Source organism: Phyllobates terribilis, unplaced genomic scaffold (genome assembly GCF_046119375.1).
Source record: "Phyllobates terribilis strain yellow unplaced genomic scaffold, ASM4611937v1 Scaffold_8__6_contigs__length_399053987, whole genome shotgun sequence".
In the NCBI taxonomy this organism is placed as follows: Eukaryota; Metazoa; Chordata; class Amphibia; order Anura; family Dendrobatidae; genus Phyllobates; species Phyllobates terribilis.
The window spans coordinates 173,867,088-173,883,757 of record NW_027362768.1 but is presented as its reverse complement, the minus strand read 5'-3'; the positions used below and the strand labels follow the sequence as shown (position 1 = coordinate 173,883,757).

The 16,670-nt window shown below is 46.3% G+C and overlaps 2 protein-coding genes across 29 annotated transcripts in view; one reads left to right on the top strand and one right to left on the bottom strand.

Annotated features, from left to right (window-relative positions):
* Positions 1 to 16,670, bottom strand: part of NFIA (nuclear factor I A) — a 547,161-nt gene that overhangs the window by 53,258 nt on the left and 477,233 nt on the right. For 12 of the 28 annotated variants that reach the window (XM_073643752.1, XM_073643760.1, XM_073643758.1 and 9 more), the window contains 3 exons: positions 14,632 to 14,712; positions 7,361 to 7,539; positions 1,670 to 1,835 (listed from right to left, as the gene is read on the bottom strand). In XM_073643752.1, coding sequence (XP_073499853.1) covers positions 1,670 to 1,835; positions 7,361 to 7,539; positions 14,632 to 14,712 — 426 coding nt within the window. The remainder of the gene's footprint in view (positions 1 to 1,669; positions 1,836 to 7,360; positions 7,540 to 14,631; positions 14,713 to 16,670) is intronic. The other 16 variants (XM_073643763.1, XM_073643765.1, XM_073643766.1 and 13 more) reach the window with 4 other exon arrangements.
* Positions 1 to 16,670, top strand: part of TM2D1 (TM2 domain containing 1) — a 217,128-nt gene that overhangs the window by 199,547 nt on the left and 911 nt on the right. The window lies entirely within an intron of this gene.

Below are 16,670 nucleotides of genomic sequence, written 5' to 3'. Positions count from 1 at the left end.
AAAGAGAGAAATCCACAGACTTAATATAAGATATCATAAGGACAGATATCACTACTCTCTAGTGATTGGATAGGCTGGATTCTCAGTGATGTCACCGCTCTCTAGTGAATGGATAGGCTGCATTCTCAGTGATGTCACTGCTCTCTAGTGAATGGATAGGCTGCATTCTCAGTGATGTCACCGCTCTCTAGTGAATGGATAGCCTGCATTCTCAGTGATGTCACTGCTCTCTAGTGAATGGATAGGCTGCATTCTCAGTGAAGTCAACGCTCTCTAGTGATTGGATAGGCTGCATTCTCAGTGATGTCACCGCTCTCTAGTGAATGGATAGGCTGCATTCTCAGTGATGTCACCGCTCTCTAGTGAATGGATAGGCTGCATTCTCAGTGATGTCACCGCTCTCTAGTGAATGGATAGGCTGCATTCTCAGTGATGTCACCGCTCTCTAGTGAATGGATACGCTGCATTCTCAGTGAAGTCAACGCTCTCTAGTGATTGGATAGGCTGCATTCTCAGTGATGTCACCGCTCTCTAGTGAATGGATAGGCTGCATTCTCAGTGATGTCACCGCTCTCTAGTGAATGGATAGGCTGCATTCTCAGTGATGTCACCGCTCTCTAGTGAATGGATAGGCTGCATTCTCAGTGATGTCACTGCTCTCTAGTGAATGGATAGGCTGCATTCTCAGTGATGTCACTGCTCTCTAGTGAATGGATAGGCTGCAGTCACATTTATGCCATCTCTCTCTCTAGTAAATGGATAAGATAGGTGGCATAGGTATAAAAATAGTTGGTACTATGTACACATGTTTCAGTACAGATAAGAAATATACACTCTTCGTTTTATATTGTTACCAGTCTTTCATGTCCATTTCTATTATTAATTTCACCTTGCTAGGAATGCCTTCTGCAAGTCTAACCTCAGGTACATCTGATAATAAATTCAAGCAGCGTTACGTGAGTGCGGAGAATATGAAAGTCTTCATTTTGTGGAAGCTTTTAAATAAATGATGTGAACCGAGCCCCAGGAAGTTCACTTTCAGCTTGACTAAGAAAACAGCAGAGAGTTTGCTCACATAAAACCTATGAGAAACGTAATTCTCCCTTCTGCAGCCGCTGTCACAGGTGATCTAGTTATATAGAACCTGCTAGTAAAGATATAATTATAATTATAGGGACACTTAACACAGATATGTCAGTCTATGGGCATAATGGTCACTGGAGCAAACACATCCTGTTTTCTGCAGATCATTTTGCAGCTGTTCTGTATAGACTGGGACAAGATCAGCAGAGCAATTTCATAATCTAGATTGTATTAGTCTATGGACACTTTTCTGTCCATTGACTCCAATTCATTACAGCAGCCATAGAGTACATACCCTGTAATAGAGTCTATATGTACAATATAGGAAGGAGGTGTGTGTCCCCTAAATAGCCAGCCCCAGTAAAGATTAAAAACAGAAAGAGAAATAGCTGCAACATGGTTTCATAGTTTTTTAGGTTGAAGTTAGAGATAAGTCCATCGAGTGCAATCTATAGCCCAACATGTTGATCCAGAGGAAGGCAAAAACCCAGTGATCCAGATGCTAATTGCCCCAAATTAGGGAGAAAATTCCTTCCCAAAAGTGATGGCATAGTAATAAAATCTTCCACGGACCCTTATCACTTACTCGGAGAAGTGGGAGATGAGGCTCCTCCTTCTGTAGACGTTGTTGGAGGCTTGGTGTCTGCCACTGGCAGGGGCACAGGCCTGGCCATTGGTGGCGGAGGAGGTGGTGGCAACATGGGAGTAGGAAGGAATGGATTGTGCACCTTGCCTTGGCTGCTACCATTGGGCTGTGAAGTAAGAAAATAAACACTTAAGTCAAAGACAGATTAGGGAACAAAAAAAAAAACCCCACAATATTAAAAGGGGAGCGGACTACATTTATTAACATCTACCTCTTGGCCCCCATGATTTACACTGCTGCCGTGTTTCTGATCCTAAAGTTATACTGTGTTCTAGCTGCCCCCCTCCAGCACCTAGGGCCTGTGCACACATTGCAGATTTGTTGCAATTTTTTCTGCACCTGAAGGGTTTCCTGATTCCTGCAAAATTAATGAGAATCCTGAAGTCTCATGCACTCTCGTTGCTTGTTTTTGACTTGGAGATTTGGTGCAGATTTAGGCTATGTGCACAAATTAACCATTTCTGTGTCTCTTAGCAGGAAAAACGCAGCGGACAAAAAGCGCATTTTGTTGCATTTTTTAAGCGATTTTGGTGCAGATTTTTCCCCACTCATTAGTATGAGTGAAATCTGCAGCAAAAACGTTGAAAGAATAGACATGCGGCAGATTTAAATCTGCAAGTCAAAAATCAGCAACTCGTGCAGGAGACTTCAGGATTCTTATTCACTTTGCGTGAATCAGGAAAGTCTTTAGGTTTTGTGACAAATCTGCGCAGAAAAAAAGCGACACATCTGAAATGTGTGCACAGGTCCTTAAATCTGCAGCATGTCAATTCTTTTCAGTGTTTTTGCTGCAGATTTCACTCATACTGATGAGTGTAGGAAAATCTGCACCAAAAACGCATGTAGAAAAAAAAATGTTTAAAAAGCGTGCCTATTTTACACAGCATTTTTTCCTGCCAAGACATGGAAAAATGTTGCAGAAATTTCTACGCCAAATACTTAACGTGTGCACATAGCCTGCAGAATCAGACTACACACGGTTTGATTGCGGCCTTTAACCATGGAGACACACAGCTCCGCACGGGAGCTGTATACATCGAAGAGAAGAATACTTTTCATCAATATTTGCAATGTTGATTCGTGCATTATTTTAGATGCAGAGGAGAAATAAATACATTTTGTGGCTGTAAATGCTTTCATAACCCTTTTCAGTGTACAAAATTAAATATCTGAAACTGACTTGTAAAGCACTGGATTATCAAATACTCTGGATTATTGGATGTCGGGTTAAAAGGATTTTCAATGTTTAAATGAGAAAAAAAAAAAAAAATCCTAATTACTTATGAGCCTAGAAAAATACGCAACATATTGCAGTTCGGTGATGAAAACAAGGGCTGGATTATCAGAATTTTTAGACTATTAAATGCTGGATTAACGCTTTTTTCACTATTTAATTACATAAAGTTCTATGGATATCCACAGTGTATTGCAGTTCTGGATTATCAGATTTTCTGGATTATTGGTTGCCTGAGATCACAGTTTACGATTCTTTCCTACCTGTCCAGGGAGATCATTATCTCTGAGTGATTACCCGGAGGATGTCAGGACGGCATGTAGGGGGGTCGCTCTCTTGCGGAGGGGCTTGTTACATTCCAGTGCAGAGTTTTTTGATAAATCATAAACCTGATTCCTTAGAATCATTTAGGCAGAAACAAAGATGGAATAAACTTCCGTCTCGGCTCCGGCCTGTTTCAGCTGTGCGCCGGCGTAACCGTATATTTACCATTTTATGAGGCCAAGCAGTAAGTCTAATTTATGGAGCAATAGAATTTAGGAGGCCGAGCACTCGCACTGTCTGACAATATCCGTTTTGACAACAGTCAACAAATGGATCCGCCATACAGGCATCTCATTCTATATGCAGCGCTCCAGGGGGAAAGAGAAATGGCAGCCGACGGGACCATAAAATGGGACTATAGTGGTTTTAAGGAACAATAAAATCCTTTAGTGAAGTCTTTATAACTTCCATAACTGCAGCCGTGATGTGTCCACCTCACATCTCAGAATATAAGTCCTCCCTCACGCAAGTAAGATGGGCTCCTGCAACTGTGCTAGCTGTCGAAAAATGGCAGCAAAATATGAAATACTACATTATACGTTTTTAGTGCAAGAGTAAAAAAAAAGGAAGCACTAGTTGTTGTTTTTTATTTAGATACATGTATAATTGCTTAAAGGGTGTGTAGACTTTTGCAACTTCTTTAATGTTTCATTAAAAAAAAAAAACTTTCTAAAGAATCTTGATTAAACACGTCCAACTTATTTTTGCATACAGCTCCAATGCCGACATACGCATCTGCAGGGTAAATGTTACTGTAATGAAAAAATTAAACCACTAAAAAAAATCTCTTCAGCCTCATTCAGACGTCCGGTTTTCAAGTACGTTATTTTCACAGAAAGAAAACATACCCTATGGGGCTGTTCACATGTCTATGATTTTTTGCGGACAATGTGTCTTTGCAAAAAAAAAAATCAAAGAAATCATCATCATGGAAGAAAAGTACTAATACAAGTGTATGAACCGGTGAAAATGACGGACAGCACTCAGCTGGCATCAGTGTGTAGTCCATGATTAACATTGTAATGGATAGGAGAAGCTTTGTCATTTATTTACCCGTATATGAAAAACACTGACACACGGATCACACTCTGAAAACTTGGATCTAAAAAATTGATGATCCTCGAACCTTTTTTTTGCGTACGTGAACAAACACGGATGTCCGACTGAGGCCTTACCTCTTAGTGATTGCAAAAAAAATAATGCAACTTCGCAAATAGTCTTAATTAAAAAAAAAACCCAACACATTACTGTTCTGTGTATTCAGCTCCTATGCAGAGCTATGTGTCTCCATGGTGACAGACTGCAGACACCATGTGGTCAGATCCTGCATGTACTTTGAATGGATTAATATAGGAATGCAGGACTAGATTACACAAGGTTTATTCGCAGTCTGTAGCCATGGAGTCACATAGGTCTGGATTGGCGCTGCATACACTAAATATATATTTTTTTTTATTAAGACTGTTTGCAAACTTGCAGTACACACACACATATACATATATATATATATATATATATATATATATATATATATATATATATATATATATATATATATATATATATATATATTGCAGGGATTCTAACCTGTCTTTCAAAGAGCAGACCTGGAGTATCTGAGTATTCAGAAGAACTGAACATTTAGCTTTGGACTTTGATGCTGATATCAGCTGATTGCAAGAGGACCCAGCAATCAGTATCCTATTTATTTAGCTGTCAAATAATTGCTCCAAAATATGCATCCCCCTTTAATGTTCATTTTGTAGTATTATATCTTTAAGGCTATGTTCACACGTTACGTTTTTGCTGTGTTTTTTTCAGCAGGCAAAACCTGCTCTCTTGGCAGTAAAGAAGCTGCTTAAAAAAAACATGTTTTGCTGAGTTTTTGCTGCTTCTTTGTCAGGTACATTTGTCTCTTGTGCATGCTGATAAAGTTTAGTGCATAAAAAAAAACATAATTCAACTTCCTCGGGTTTTTGCACCAAAAACGCAGCAAAACCTGATACCTGTGTTTTTTGCACTACTCATTGCTTTGTATGGGTGAAAAACATTGCAAAAACGCTGAAAGAAGGGACATGCTGCACTTTGCAAAAACGCAGCAGTCTGACAAGACAGTCTAGAAAAAAAAACAAAGTATGTGCTTGAGATTACTGAAATCTCATAGCCTTTGCCGGTACTGTAAAACGCAGCAAAAATGCAACGTGTGAACATAGCCTAAAAATAATTGCTTTGGGGCAAACTGTGCACCCATCTCCTAGTAAAATACACAGTTTCTACTTGCAATGGGCTTCTCGAAAGCACAGTGATCCCTGACCGTTGCAAAACTACAACTCCCAGCATGAGTAGAGTAGAATTGCAGATATATGGAGGGGAATTTGTCCAAAAATATCTGGAACATTTTTATCCTTTTGGTTACCCTCATCCCACAAATTTACACCATCAGCCATTGCTCCAGCCCTGACACTGAATGCGATCCTTATTATTAGGACCCGGCCTCTGAGCGCTCATTAGGTCTCAGATGCTTTTTCTGCATTCGCAGATCTGCAGACAGATAAATACCAAGTGTAAGAAATTCGCAGTGTGGTATGCAGGGTTCAAGTACTGGTCAACTAGAACTCAAGTACTTGATATACACGTATAAATAACATCCAGACCTGGAACATCTGTCTTCCCACAAGTTGTTAAAGATCATTTAGCCGGAGCCATTTCATTTTGTAGTTTTATTTCTTCCTTTTCCTAATTTATCCCCCCACAATGTAATAGCTATCTGCACTAATTTCATTTAGAGCCACTGTAAACTAAGAGCTCTGCGAAATAGATTTAAAAGGGGATTAATGAACATAGAGCTAAAGCTGCGATAAAACACCAAAAACATTAAAAACTGTATTAAAATCCAATGCGACACCCAGAATGCTGAGGGAATGGAGTAACTGGAAGTGGCATCATGGGATCACTGAGTAAAGGTTCACTTTTCAGCATCTTGATACAACATTTAATTAATTTATTTATTTTATTCACTTATATAGCAGCATTAATTCCACAGCACTTCACAGACAATATCAGCACTGTCCCCATCAGGGCTCACAATCTAAATTCCCTATCTGTATGTCTTTGGAGTGTGGGAGGAAACCCACGGGGAGAACATACAAACTCCTTGCAGATGTTGTCCTTGGTGGAATTTGAACCCAGGACCCCAGTGCTGCAAAGCTACAGTGCTAACCACTGAGCCACCATGCAGTGCTAACCATTGAGCCATAATTGTGGGTAACTTTCTTCACGTATGCTCCAGTCACATCCAGAGCTACATTCACAATTCATCAGACAGCTCGGAATACATCAGCGTTGTACAAAGAGATGATAATGGCCTTATATACAGCATCTAGTGTACACGCTACATCCCTTAGTGCAACACAGTAATCATGTACTGATCCTGAGTTACCTCCTGTAGTGCACTCCAGAGCTGCACTCACTATTCTGCTGGTGGAGTCACTGTGTACATACATTACATTACTGATCCTGAGTTACATCCTGTATTATACTCCAGAGCTGCACTCACAATTCTGCTGGTGGAGTCACTGTGTACATACATTACATTACTGATCCTGTACTGATCCTGAGTTACATCCTGTATTATACTCCAGAGCTGCACAGTGACTGCATCAGCAGAATAGTGAGTGCAGCTCTGGAGTATAATACAGTATGAAATTCAGGATCAGTACAGGATCAGTAATGTAATGTATGTACACAGTGACTGCATCAGCAGAATAGTGAGTGCAGCTCTGGAGTATAGAGAATGTCACTCAGGATCAGTACAGGATGAGTAATGTAATGTATGTACACAGTGACTCCACCAGCAGAATAGTGAGTGCAGCTCTGGAGTGTAATACAGGATGTAACTCAGGATCAGTAATGTAATGTATGTACACAGTGACTCCACCAGCAGAATAGTGAGTGCAGCTCTGGAGTATAGAGAATGTCACTCAGGATCAGCACAAGACAAGTACATTGTTGGTAACAGAAACATCTTAGAAACAATGGACAGACACTTCTGTAGTATAAAAAGCAGTCCTTACGTTTAGAAACCCCACCTGTCCAGCCTGCTGACCGGCTTCTGGGCAGACAAGTTGGACAAACTCTTTCAGAGTCTCCTGTGGGTGATAGCGGATTGCTGGGTGAGAGAAATACGGCCCAGGTTGCTGGATAATGGGTGACGTCGGGAAATGTAAAGTTGATGGCGTTGCATGCGGACTCACTGTCAGGGAGAGAAGAGAAGCGACTGTTATCTCTGTTTGCTGTAAAACATTCACAGTTCACATAAAGGTCTGAAGCGTCTTCCAAAAACAAATATCCATCGCAATCACAGTATAACAAAGAGCACATTGATACAATGTATACCCGCAGTGTGACGGACACACACTTCCTGTGACATAGTTCATTCTCGGGACAATTCGCAGTTCTTTGCTGCTCGCTCACTCTCCTCTTGAATCGCTGAAGTGAAACTGGTGAGGCGCCAACCCCTCATGGATCCCCCCTGATCAAGAGACTATAAGGACAGCACTGCTAAACACCATGTGCAGAGAAACACTGTGTATTCGAACCCCAGGCACTCGCTGTGCTGGGAAACTGCAGACACTGGGAGGCCGGGAGTGCCGCTGTGCTGGGGAACTGCAGTGTCTGGGATGGCTGCTATACTCTGCACATCTAGGAGGCTGGGAGTGCCGCTGTGCTGGGGAACTGCAGTGTCTGGGATGGCTGCTGTACTCTGCACATCTAGGAGGCTGGGAGTGCCGCTGTGCTGGGGAACTGCAGAGTCTGGGATGGCTGCTATACTCTGCACATCTAGGAGGCTGGGAGTGCCGCTGTGCTGGGGAACTGCAGTGTCTGGGATGGCTGCTGTACTCTGCACATCTAGGAGCCCGGGAGTGCCGCTGTGCTGGGGAACTGCAGAGTCTGGGATGGCTGCTGTCCTCTGCACATCTAGGAGGCTGGGAGTGGCGCTGTGCTGGGGAACTGCAGTGTCTGGGATGGCTGCTGTCCTCTGCACATCTAGGAGGCCAGGAGTGCCGCTGTGCTGGGGAACTGCAGTGTCTGGGATGGCTACTGTCCTCTGCACAACTAGGAGGCCAGGAGTGCCACTGTGCTGGGGAACTGCAGAGTCTGGGATGGCTGCTGTGCTCTGCACATCTAGGAGGCTGGGAGTGCCGCTGTGCTGGGGAACTGCAGAGTCTGGGATGGCTGCTATACAACTGCACATCTGGGAGGCTGGGAGTGCCGCTGTGTTGGGGAACTGCAGTGTCTGGGATGGCTGCTGTACTCTGCACATCTAGGAGGCCGGAAGTGCCGCTGTGCTGGGGAACTGCAATGTCTGGGATGGCTGCTGTCCTCTGCACATCTAGGAGGCCGGGAGTGCCACTGTGCTGGGGAACTGCAGTGTCTGGGATGGCTGCTGTCCTCTGCACATCTAGGAGGCCGGGAGTGCCACTGTGCTGGGGAACTGCAGAGTCTGGGATGGCTGCTATACAACTGCACATCTGGAAGGCCGGGAGTGCCGCTCTGATGGGGAACTGCAGTGTCTGGGATGGCTGCTGTACTCTGCACATCTAGGAGGCCGGAAGTGCCGCTGTGCTGGGGAACTGCAGTGTCTGGGATGGCTGCTGTACTCTGCACATCTAGGAGGCCAGGAGTGCCGCTGTGCTGGGGAACTGCAGTGTCTGGGATGGCTGCTGTACTCTGCACATCTAGGAGGCCAGGAGTGCCGCTGTGCTGGGGAACTGCAGTGTCTGGGATGGCTGCTATACTCTGCACATCTAGGAGGCTGGGAGTGCCGCTGTGCTGGGGAACTGCAGTGTCTGGGATGGCTGCTGTACTCTGCACATCTAGGAGCCCGGGAGTGCCGCTGTGCTGGGGAACTGCAGAGTCTGGGATGGCTGCTGTCCTCTGCACATCTAGGAGGCTGGGAGTGGCGCTGTGCTGGGGAACTGCAGTGTCTGGGATGGCTGCTGTCCTCTGCACATCTAGGAGGCCAGGAGTGCCGCTGTGCTGGGGAACTGCAGTGTCTGGGATGGCTACTGTCCTCTGCACAACTAGGAGGCCAGGAGTGCCACTGTGCTGGGGAACTGCAGAGTCTGGGATGGCTGCTGTGCTCTGCACATCTAGGAGGCTGGGAGTGCCGCTGTGCTGGGGAACTGCAGAGTCTGGGATGGCTGCTATACAACTGCACATCTGGGAGGCTGGGAGTGCCGCTGTGTTGGGGAACTGCAGTGTCTGGGATGGCTGCTGTACTCTGCACATCTAGGAGGCCGGAAGTGCCGCTGTGCTGGGGAACTGCAATGTCTGGGATGGCTGCTGTCCTCTGCACATCTAGGAGGCCGGGAGTGCCACTGTGCTGGGGAACTGCAGTGTCTGGGATGGCTGCTGTCCTCTGCACATCTAGGAGGCCGGGAGTGCCACTGTGCTGGGGAACTGCAGAGTCTGGGATGGCTGCTATACAACTGCACATCTGGAAGGCCGGGAGTGCCGCTCTGATGGGGAACTGCAGTGTCTGGGATGGCTGCTGTACTCTGCACATCTAGGAGGCCGGAAGTGCCGCTGTGCTGGGGAACTGCAGTGTCTGGGATGGCTGCTGTACTCTGCACATCTAGGAGGCCAGGAGTGCCGCTGTGCTGGGGAACTGCAGTGTCTGGGATGGCTGCTGTACTCTGCACATCTGGGAGGCCGGGAGTGCCGCTGTGTTGGGGAACTGCAGTGTCTGGGATGGCTGCTATACAATTGCACATCTGGGAGGCCGAGAGTGCCGCTGTGTTGGGGAACTGCACTGTCTGGGATGGCTGCTATACAATTGCACATCTGGGAGGCCGAGAGTGCCGCTGTGTTGGGGAACTGCAGTGTCTGGGATGGCTGCTATACTCTGCACATCTAGGAGGCCAGGAGTGCCGCTGTGCTGGGGAACTGCAGTGTCTGGGATGGCTGCTGTACTCTGCACATCTGGGAGGCCGGGAGTGCCGCTGTGTTGGGGAACTGCAGTGTCTGGGATGGCTGCTATACTCTGCCCATCTGGGAGGCCGGGAGTGCCGCTGTGCTGGGGAACTTCAGGGTCTGGGATGGCTGCTGTCCTCTGCACATCTAGGAGGCCGGGAGTGCCGCTGTGCTGAGGAACTGCAGTGTCTGGGATGGCAGCTGTACTCTGCACATCTGGGAGGCCGGGAGTGCCGCTGTGCTGGGGAACTGCAGTGTCTGAGATGGCTGCTGTACTCTGCACATCTGGGAGGCCGGGAGTGCCGCTGTGCTGGGGAACTGCAGTGTCTGAGATGGCTGCTGTACTCTGCCCATCTGGGAGGCCGGGAGTGTCGCTGTGTTGGGGAACTGCAGTGTCTGGGATGGCAGCTGTACTCTGCACATCTGGGAGGCCGGTAGTGCCGCTGTGTTGGGGAACTGCAGTGTCTGGGATGGCTGCTATACTCTGCACATCTAGGAGGCCAGGAGTGCCGCTGTGCTGGGGAACTGCAGTGTCTGGGATGGCTGCTGTACTCTGCACATCTGGGAGGCCGGGAGTGCCGCTGTGCTGGGGAACTGCAGTGTCTGGGATGGCGGCTGTACTCTGCACATCTGGGAGGCCGGGAGTGCCGCTGTGCTGGGGAACTGCAGGGTCTGGGATGGCTGCTGTCCTCTGCACATCTAGGAGGCCGGGAGTGCCGCTGTGCTGGGGAACTACAGTGTCTAGGATGGCAGCTGTACTCTGCACATCTGGGAGGCCGGGAGTGCCGCTGTGCTGGGGAACTGCAGTGTCTGGGATGGCAGCTGTACTCTGCACATCTGGAAGGCCGGGAGTGTCGCTGTGTTGGGGAACTGCAGGGTCTGGGATGGCTGCTGTCCTCTGCACATCTGGGAGGCCGGGAGTGTCGCTGTGTTGGGGAACTGCAGGGTCTGGGATGGCAGCTGTCCTCTGCACATCTAGGAGGCCGGGAGTGTCGCTGTGTTGGGGAACTGCAGGGTCTGGGATGGCAGCTGTCCTCTGCACATCTAGGAGGCCGGGAGTGGAGCTGTGCTGGGGAACTGCAGGGTCTGGGATGGCTGCTGTCCTCTGCACATCTAGGAGGCCGGGAGTGCCGCTGTGCTGGGGAACTGCAGTGTCTAGGATGGCAGCTGTACTCTGCACATCTGGGAGGCCGGGAGTGCCGCTGTGCTGGGGAACTGCAGTGTCTGGGATGGCAGCTGTACTCTGCACATCTGGGAGGCCGGGAGTGTCGCTGTGTTGGGGAACTGCAGGGTCTGGGATGGCTGCTGTCCTCTGCACATCTGGGAGGCCGGGAGTGTCGCTGTGTTGGGGAACTGCAGTGTCTGGGATGTCAGCTGTCCTCTGCACATCTAGGAGGCCGGGAGTGTCGCTGTGCTGGGGAACTGCAGTGTCTGGGATGGCTGCTGTCCTCTGCACATCTAGGAGGCCGGGAGTGCCGCTGTGCTGGGGAACTGCAGTGTCTGGGATGGCAGCTGTCCTCTGCACATCTAGGAGGCCGGGAGTGTCGCTGTGCCGGGGAACTGCAGTGTCTGGGATGGCTGCTGTCCTCTGCACATCTAGGAGGCCGGGAGTTCCGCTGTGCTGGGGAACTTCAGGGTCTGGGATGGCTGCTGTGCTCTGCACATCTAGGAGGCCGGGAGTGCCGCGGTGCTGAGGAACTGCAGTGTCTGGGATGGCAGCTGTACTCTGCACATCTGGGAGGCCGGGAGTGACGCTGTGCTGGGGAACTGCAGTGTCTGGGATGGCAGCTGTACTCTGCACATCTGGGAGGCCGGGAGTGACGCTGTGCTGGGGAACTGCAGTGTCTGGGATGGCGACTGTACTCTGCACATCTGGGAGGCCGGGAGTGCCGCTGTGTTGGGGAACTGCAGGGTCTGGGATGGCAGCTGTACTCTGCACATCTGGGAGGCCGGGAGTGACGCTGTGCTGGGGAACTGCAGTGTCTGGGATGGCAGCTGTACTCTGCACATCTGGGAGGCCGGGAGTGACGCTGTGCTGGGGAACTGCAGTGTCTGGGATGGCAGCTGTACTCTGCCCATCTGGGAGGCCGGGAGTGACGTTGTGCTGGGGAACTGCAGTGCAACACTAAATCAACATTTTCCCTATTGGTTGGATCTGTGCAATACTCCCCTCCCAGAGGAACTACATTTATAGCAAGGAAGGGGGTAGGAAATTGGCCCAAGGGTCATGGAAACAGCATGAACATCCGTGACCATAACAGGGACACTACAATGGCACTATTATTTTTTGTATACATTGGATCGTGTATGGTAACGCAAGCAAGAAATAAATCAAGAAAAAAAGAAAATATTTCCTAATTATTAAAAGGGACACGGCAGATTACAGGACAGATAATTACCCCTCAAAGCTATAAATAGTGAGTGAATTATTTTTTTTGCACGGAACGGTCTCTTTATGTTGTGGAGTATAATGTATGCCGTCACGTGCGGCATGAATACAATGCAACTACTGTATTGTTCTTGCGCATAAAGCCAAAGTGTTTAATGAAATACAATACCCTTAAGGCCAGGTGACGAAATAAGGCCTCGTCTCAGGATCTTGGAGGAAGCAGAGATGTTTGAAGTACAAGATACACCATACTGGGGAGCTTTATGGAAAGTGGTAATTGGTTTGCTGGGAGGTGACCTCATCACGTGGGCATTTAAGTCTCAACCACAAATCAATTTATCATTGTTCTGCGAGCCTATTATTATCATGTGGCGGCGGTGCTTCTTACAATGAAGGTCTTGAGATATTGGAGGTGACTAAGATTCTCTATAACAGAATTTTAATGGAGGGGAAGCTAAGGGCGCACGTCTATTTTTCTTTATTTTATTTTTGCATACCTATAGATATAGAAACCTACCCTAAAGCCTGAGCTATTTCCTAGCAATGGGCAGTGTTATGTTGCACACTCCAGACGTATACTGATCGCACAAGATACACCACAGTCAGCTGCAAGCGGTAACAGCGCTCTACATCCCCCTTCCAGTTCTACCCTCTAATAGCAATTCATGAAAATGTAGTACAAAGCTGGCCATACACGGCACAGCAGATAGCTGCTGACCCCCCCATACACATAAGTGCTCAGCTCGACTCAACGGGGAGAGAGGAAAAAGCAGCCATCAGAAACCTCTTATCTCCCCAAAACAAAACGATTGGGAGTTAAAACTCCAACTGCCCAAACTTATGATGCTGGGAGCGAGCTGAAGCCTCCACACATCAGATGGTCGGGCGGTCCTGCCGAAGTCAGACAGTTCAGCCAAATTTTATTTAATGTGTATGGAGGCGTTAACTGCAACAATTGTGCAACATTTCTATTTACATCTAAAGCAATGCAGCACTGAAATGCAAGACACCCTGTCCAGCCTTGCTAGTTTTTTCCTTTTCTTGGGAGCAAAAATTCAGTTTTGAGTCTAAGCACCCTGTGCTTGTTTACACCACCCTGTACTTGTTTACACCACCCTGTACTTGTTTGCGCCACCCTGTGCTTGCTTGCGCCACCCTGTGCTTGCTTGCGCCACCCTTGACACTCAACACCTGGGTCAAGTGTTCAACCATTTCCCGTTCCTAACTACCCCCTTTCTGGCACATAATTAAATGCAATCAAATACCTGCCAAAATCTTTATTTTGCTGCCTCATCATTGAGCAGAGATCTAAATCTGCGCATGAGCTGCCTCCGACGGCCATTTTCCTGAAGCCCACCGCCAAGAAATCAATCTACAGACCTTAGACTTTACTCCCGCCTCACCGCCGACGTGTTATTGAAGACCAGGGCCCGCAGCCTCATACCACTGGGACACCCCCTCCTCCCAGCCCAGGGCCCGCAGCATCGCCCCACTCCTGCCACCGCTGGCTTCTTGCAGCAGCGACCCTGCCTCCTGTGACCGCGCTCCACCACCGTCGCCCCCTGGAAAGCTAAGTTCGGATTATAAGTCGCACCCCCATTTGACGTATTTAAAAAAAAAATGTTTTTTTCCCTACTCAAATTTGGGGTGTGACTTATGGTTCGGTGTGTTTAATAGTCCCCAAAATATGGTAATTATTTTGTAATTTAATTTGTAGGCTTACAATGCTATAAAAGCGACTTTTTGAAGCCAGAATTCTACAGTGAATTTGCTGAGGAAAGAAGTCGGCTACAGTAAAAGTTTGTGAACCCAGTCTTGGTTTATACCCAAAAAGTTCTGTCTTAGTAAGTATATAAATACATGTAAAAATTCTGACTTCATCAAGAAGAACCTGCATGAACAATCCTGATCTACATTTGAGGGGAGTACATGGGTGAAAAACAAAGAAGAAATATCACAGACTTTGTGCATCGAGTATACCTGGCTTACTTTGGAGTACAGCTTGGAGACCAGGATAAGTCTTGGGCTCCACATATGGTTTGCAAAACATGTGTGGAGCACCTACGACAGTGGACAAATAGTGAAAGAAAAAGTTTAATTAACCCTAATTAACTATTAAATATCTCAGAAACTAAAGCCAAAACTGGCAAAAGTGAAGTCATATTCTAAATCGGCACCATAAACTTAATACCAGAGACATTGTTGGCACCAAAATCACTGTATACTAGCGTTATCGGACCGCAGTCGGCCATGCAAGTCAATGAGTCCCTGGAAAACATCGGACTGCACTCGGATGACATCGGAGTGCAGTCCTATTTCCACGTACTGACAGAATGGAGAAGATGGAGACATTTTTTCCCCGTCTTCTCTTCATTCGAGAAAATCGGATCACAATCTGATTACACTCTGATCAGAGTGGAATTTGCATAATCGACCCGATTTTCTCAGATGAGAGAATGTACACTGGTGCGACCCGAGCCTAAGGATACATCAAATTTATCAAGCAGCATGAGGGACTTTGGTCTAAGGATACAGTGTCTAAAAATTAGGTAGGATTAGTAAATCTGCTCCAAAATATTAAACAGGTTACTATAGTATTTATTTATTTTAATATTAACGTTAATGTTTTTCAACAACCTTAGAAAAACTCTGTTGTCCGAAAAATGTTATAAATAATATCTTCTTAGTAACAACCATTTTTTAAATAATTATTTCATTATTTGTTTTTATAGATATGTTTAGTAAATCTATACATCTATGAAAAAATAATATCATCTACAACATAAATATATTAACCAAGCATACAAAATAGGGATCAAAAATATACATAAATATATATGAATACAAAAAAACCCTAAAAATTTGACAAAAGTGTAGCAAATATATAACAATAATAAATGAATACATGAATCACAGATACAACAAATATATACATGTAAAAAAGTAAAAAGTGTAAACATCATCACATAAAATGTAGCAAATGATAAAATATGCACACCGTGAAGAAAAGGGCAAGTGCTTGGTGCACGTTTGCAAACCCACACCCCTGGTGTTAGGCCACGTTACAGAACATCAATCGCCCCGTCTACCCGCTCAATTCATTTGTCTTCTAGATTGACCATATCAGAGTGCTAATTGGAAGCGCCACCAATCCTGCTGATGTGAAAGGCTTTCAAACATCATCTAACAGCCGTCCTTTATCGGAAATATGAAGAGTGACTCTTTAATAGGGGAGGCTGGCAATGCTCCAAGCTCTGCAAGTGACTTGCACCCCTGGTGTCTAATGCAGGATATCAGCAAACAGAAAGCTAAACAGTCATTTTCTACCTCATCAGATAGTCCGATCAAAGCCGTTACTCAACCAGTCATACCACCCCCCTCCATACACACACCTGCTGGGAATACCTTAATGGTTCGCATTACTTAGAAATGCTCAAAGATTAAACCCTTAAAAAAAAGGATAAGATGTCATCTCTGCAGAGCATGAGTTTAGCTGACACATATTCACAGGAAAGAGCGTAATTATAAGAGAGCCATTAGCACCGTGCACTAATTAATCTAGAAAACGCCTGTCAACAAGTCGCTCTTCAAGGATACTTCAACAGTCTCTTTGAAAACTAATGACAGATCGCAGATTTCTGCTATGTTAGCACGATCTGCGCTGCTGATGATTTTCTTTCTGCTAATTATTCACTAACTGCACCTAATTTTTAAGTTTTCTGGTCCTTTTCTAGTGACTCAATAACAAAGTTTACATTTGCAAAATTTCTCTCAACTGGATGCTCTATTAACCCCATTAGGACTGATGCAATTTTTCATTTTTGCTCCTTCGTTCTTGGTTTTTTTCCTCCGCTTCTTCTAAGGGCAATAACCTTTTTTTTTATTTCCGTTAATATGGCCGGGCGAGGGCTTGTGTTTTTTTTTTGTGAGACCAGTTGTAATTTTGAATGACACTGTTCATTTATCATACAATGTACTGAAAAACTGGAAAAAAAATTCAAGTGGAATGAAACGTAAAA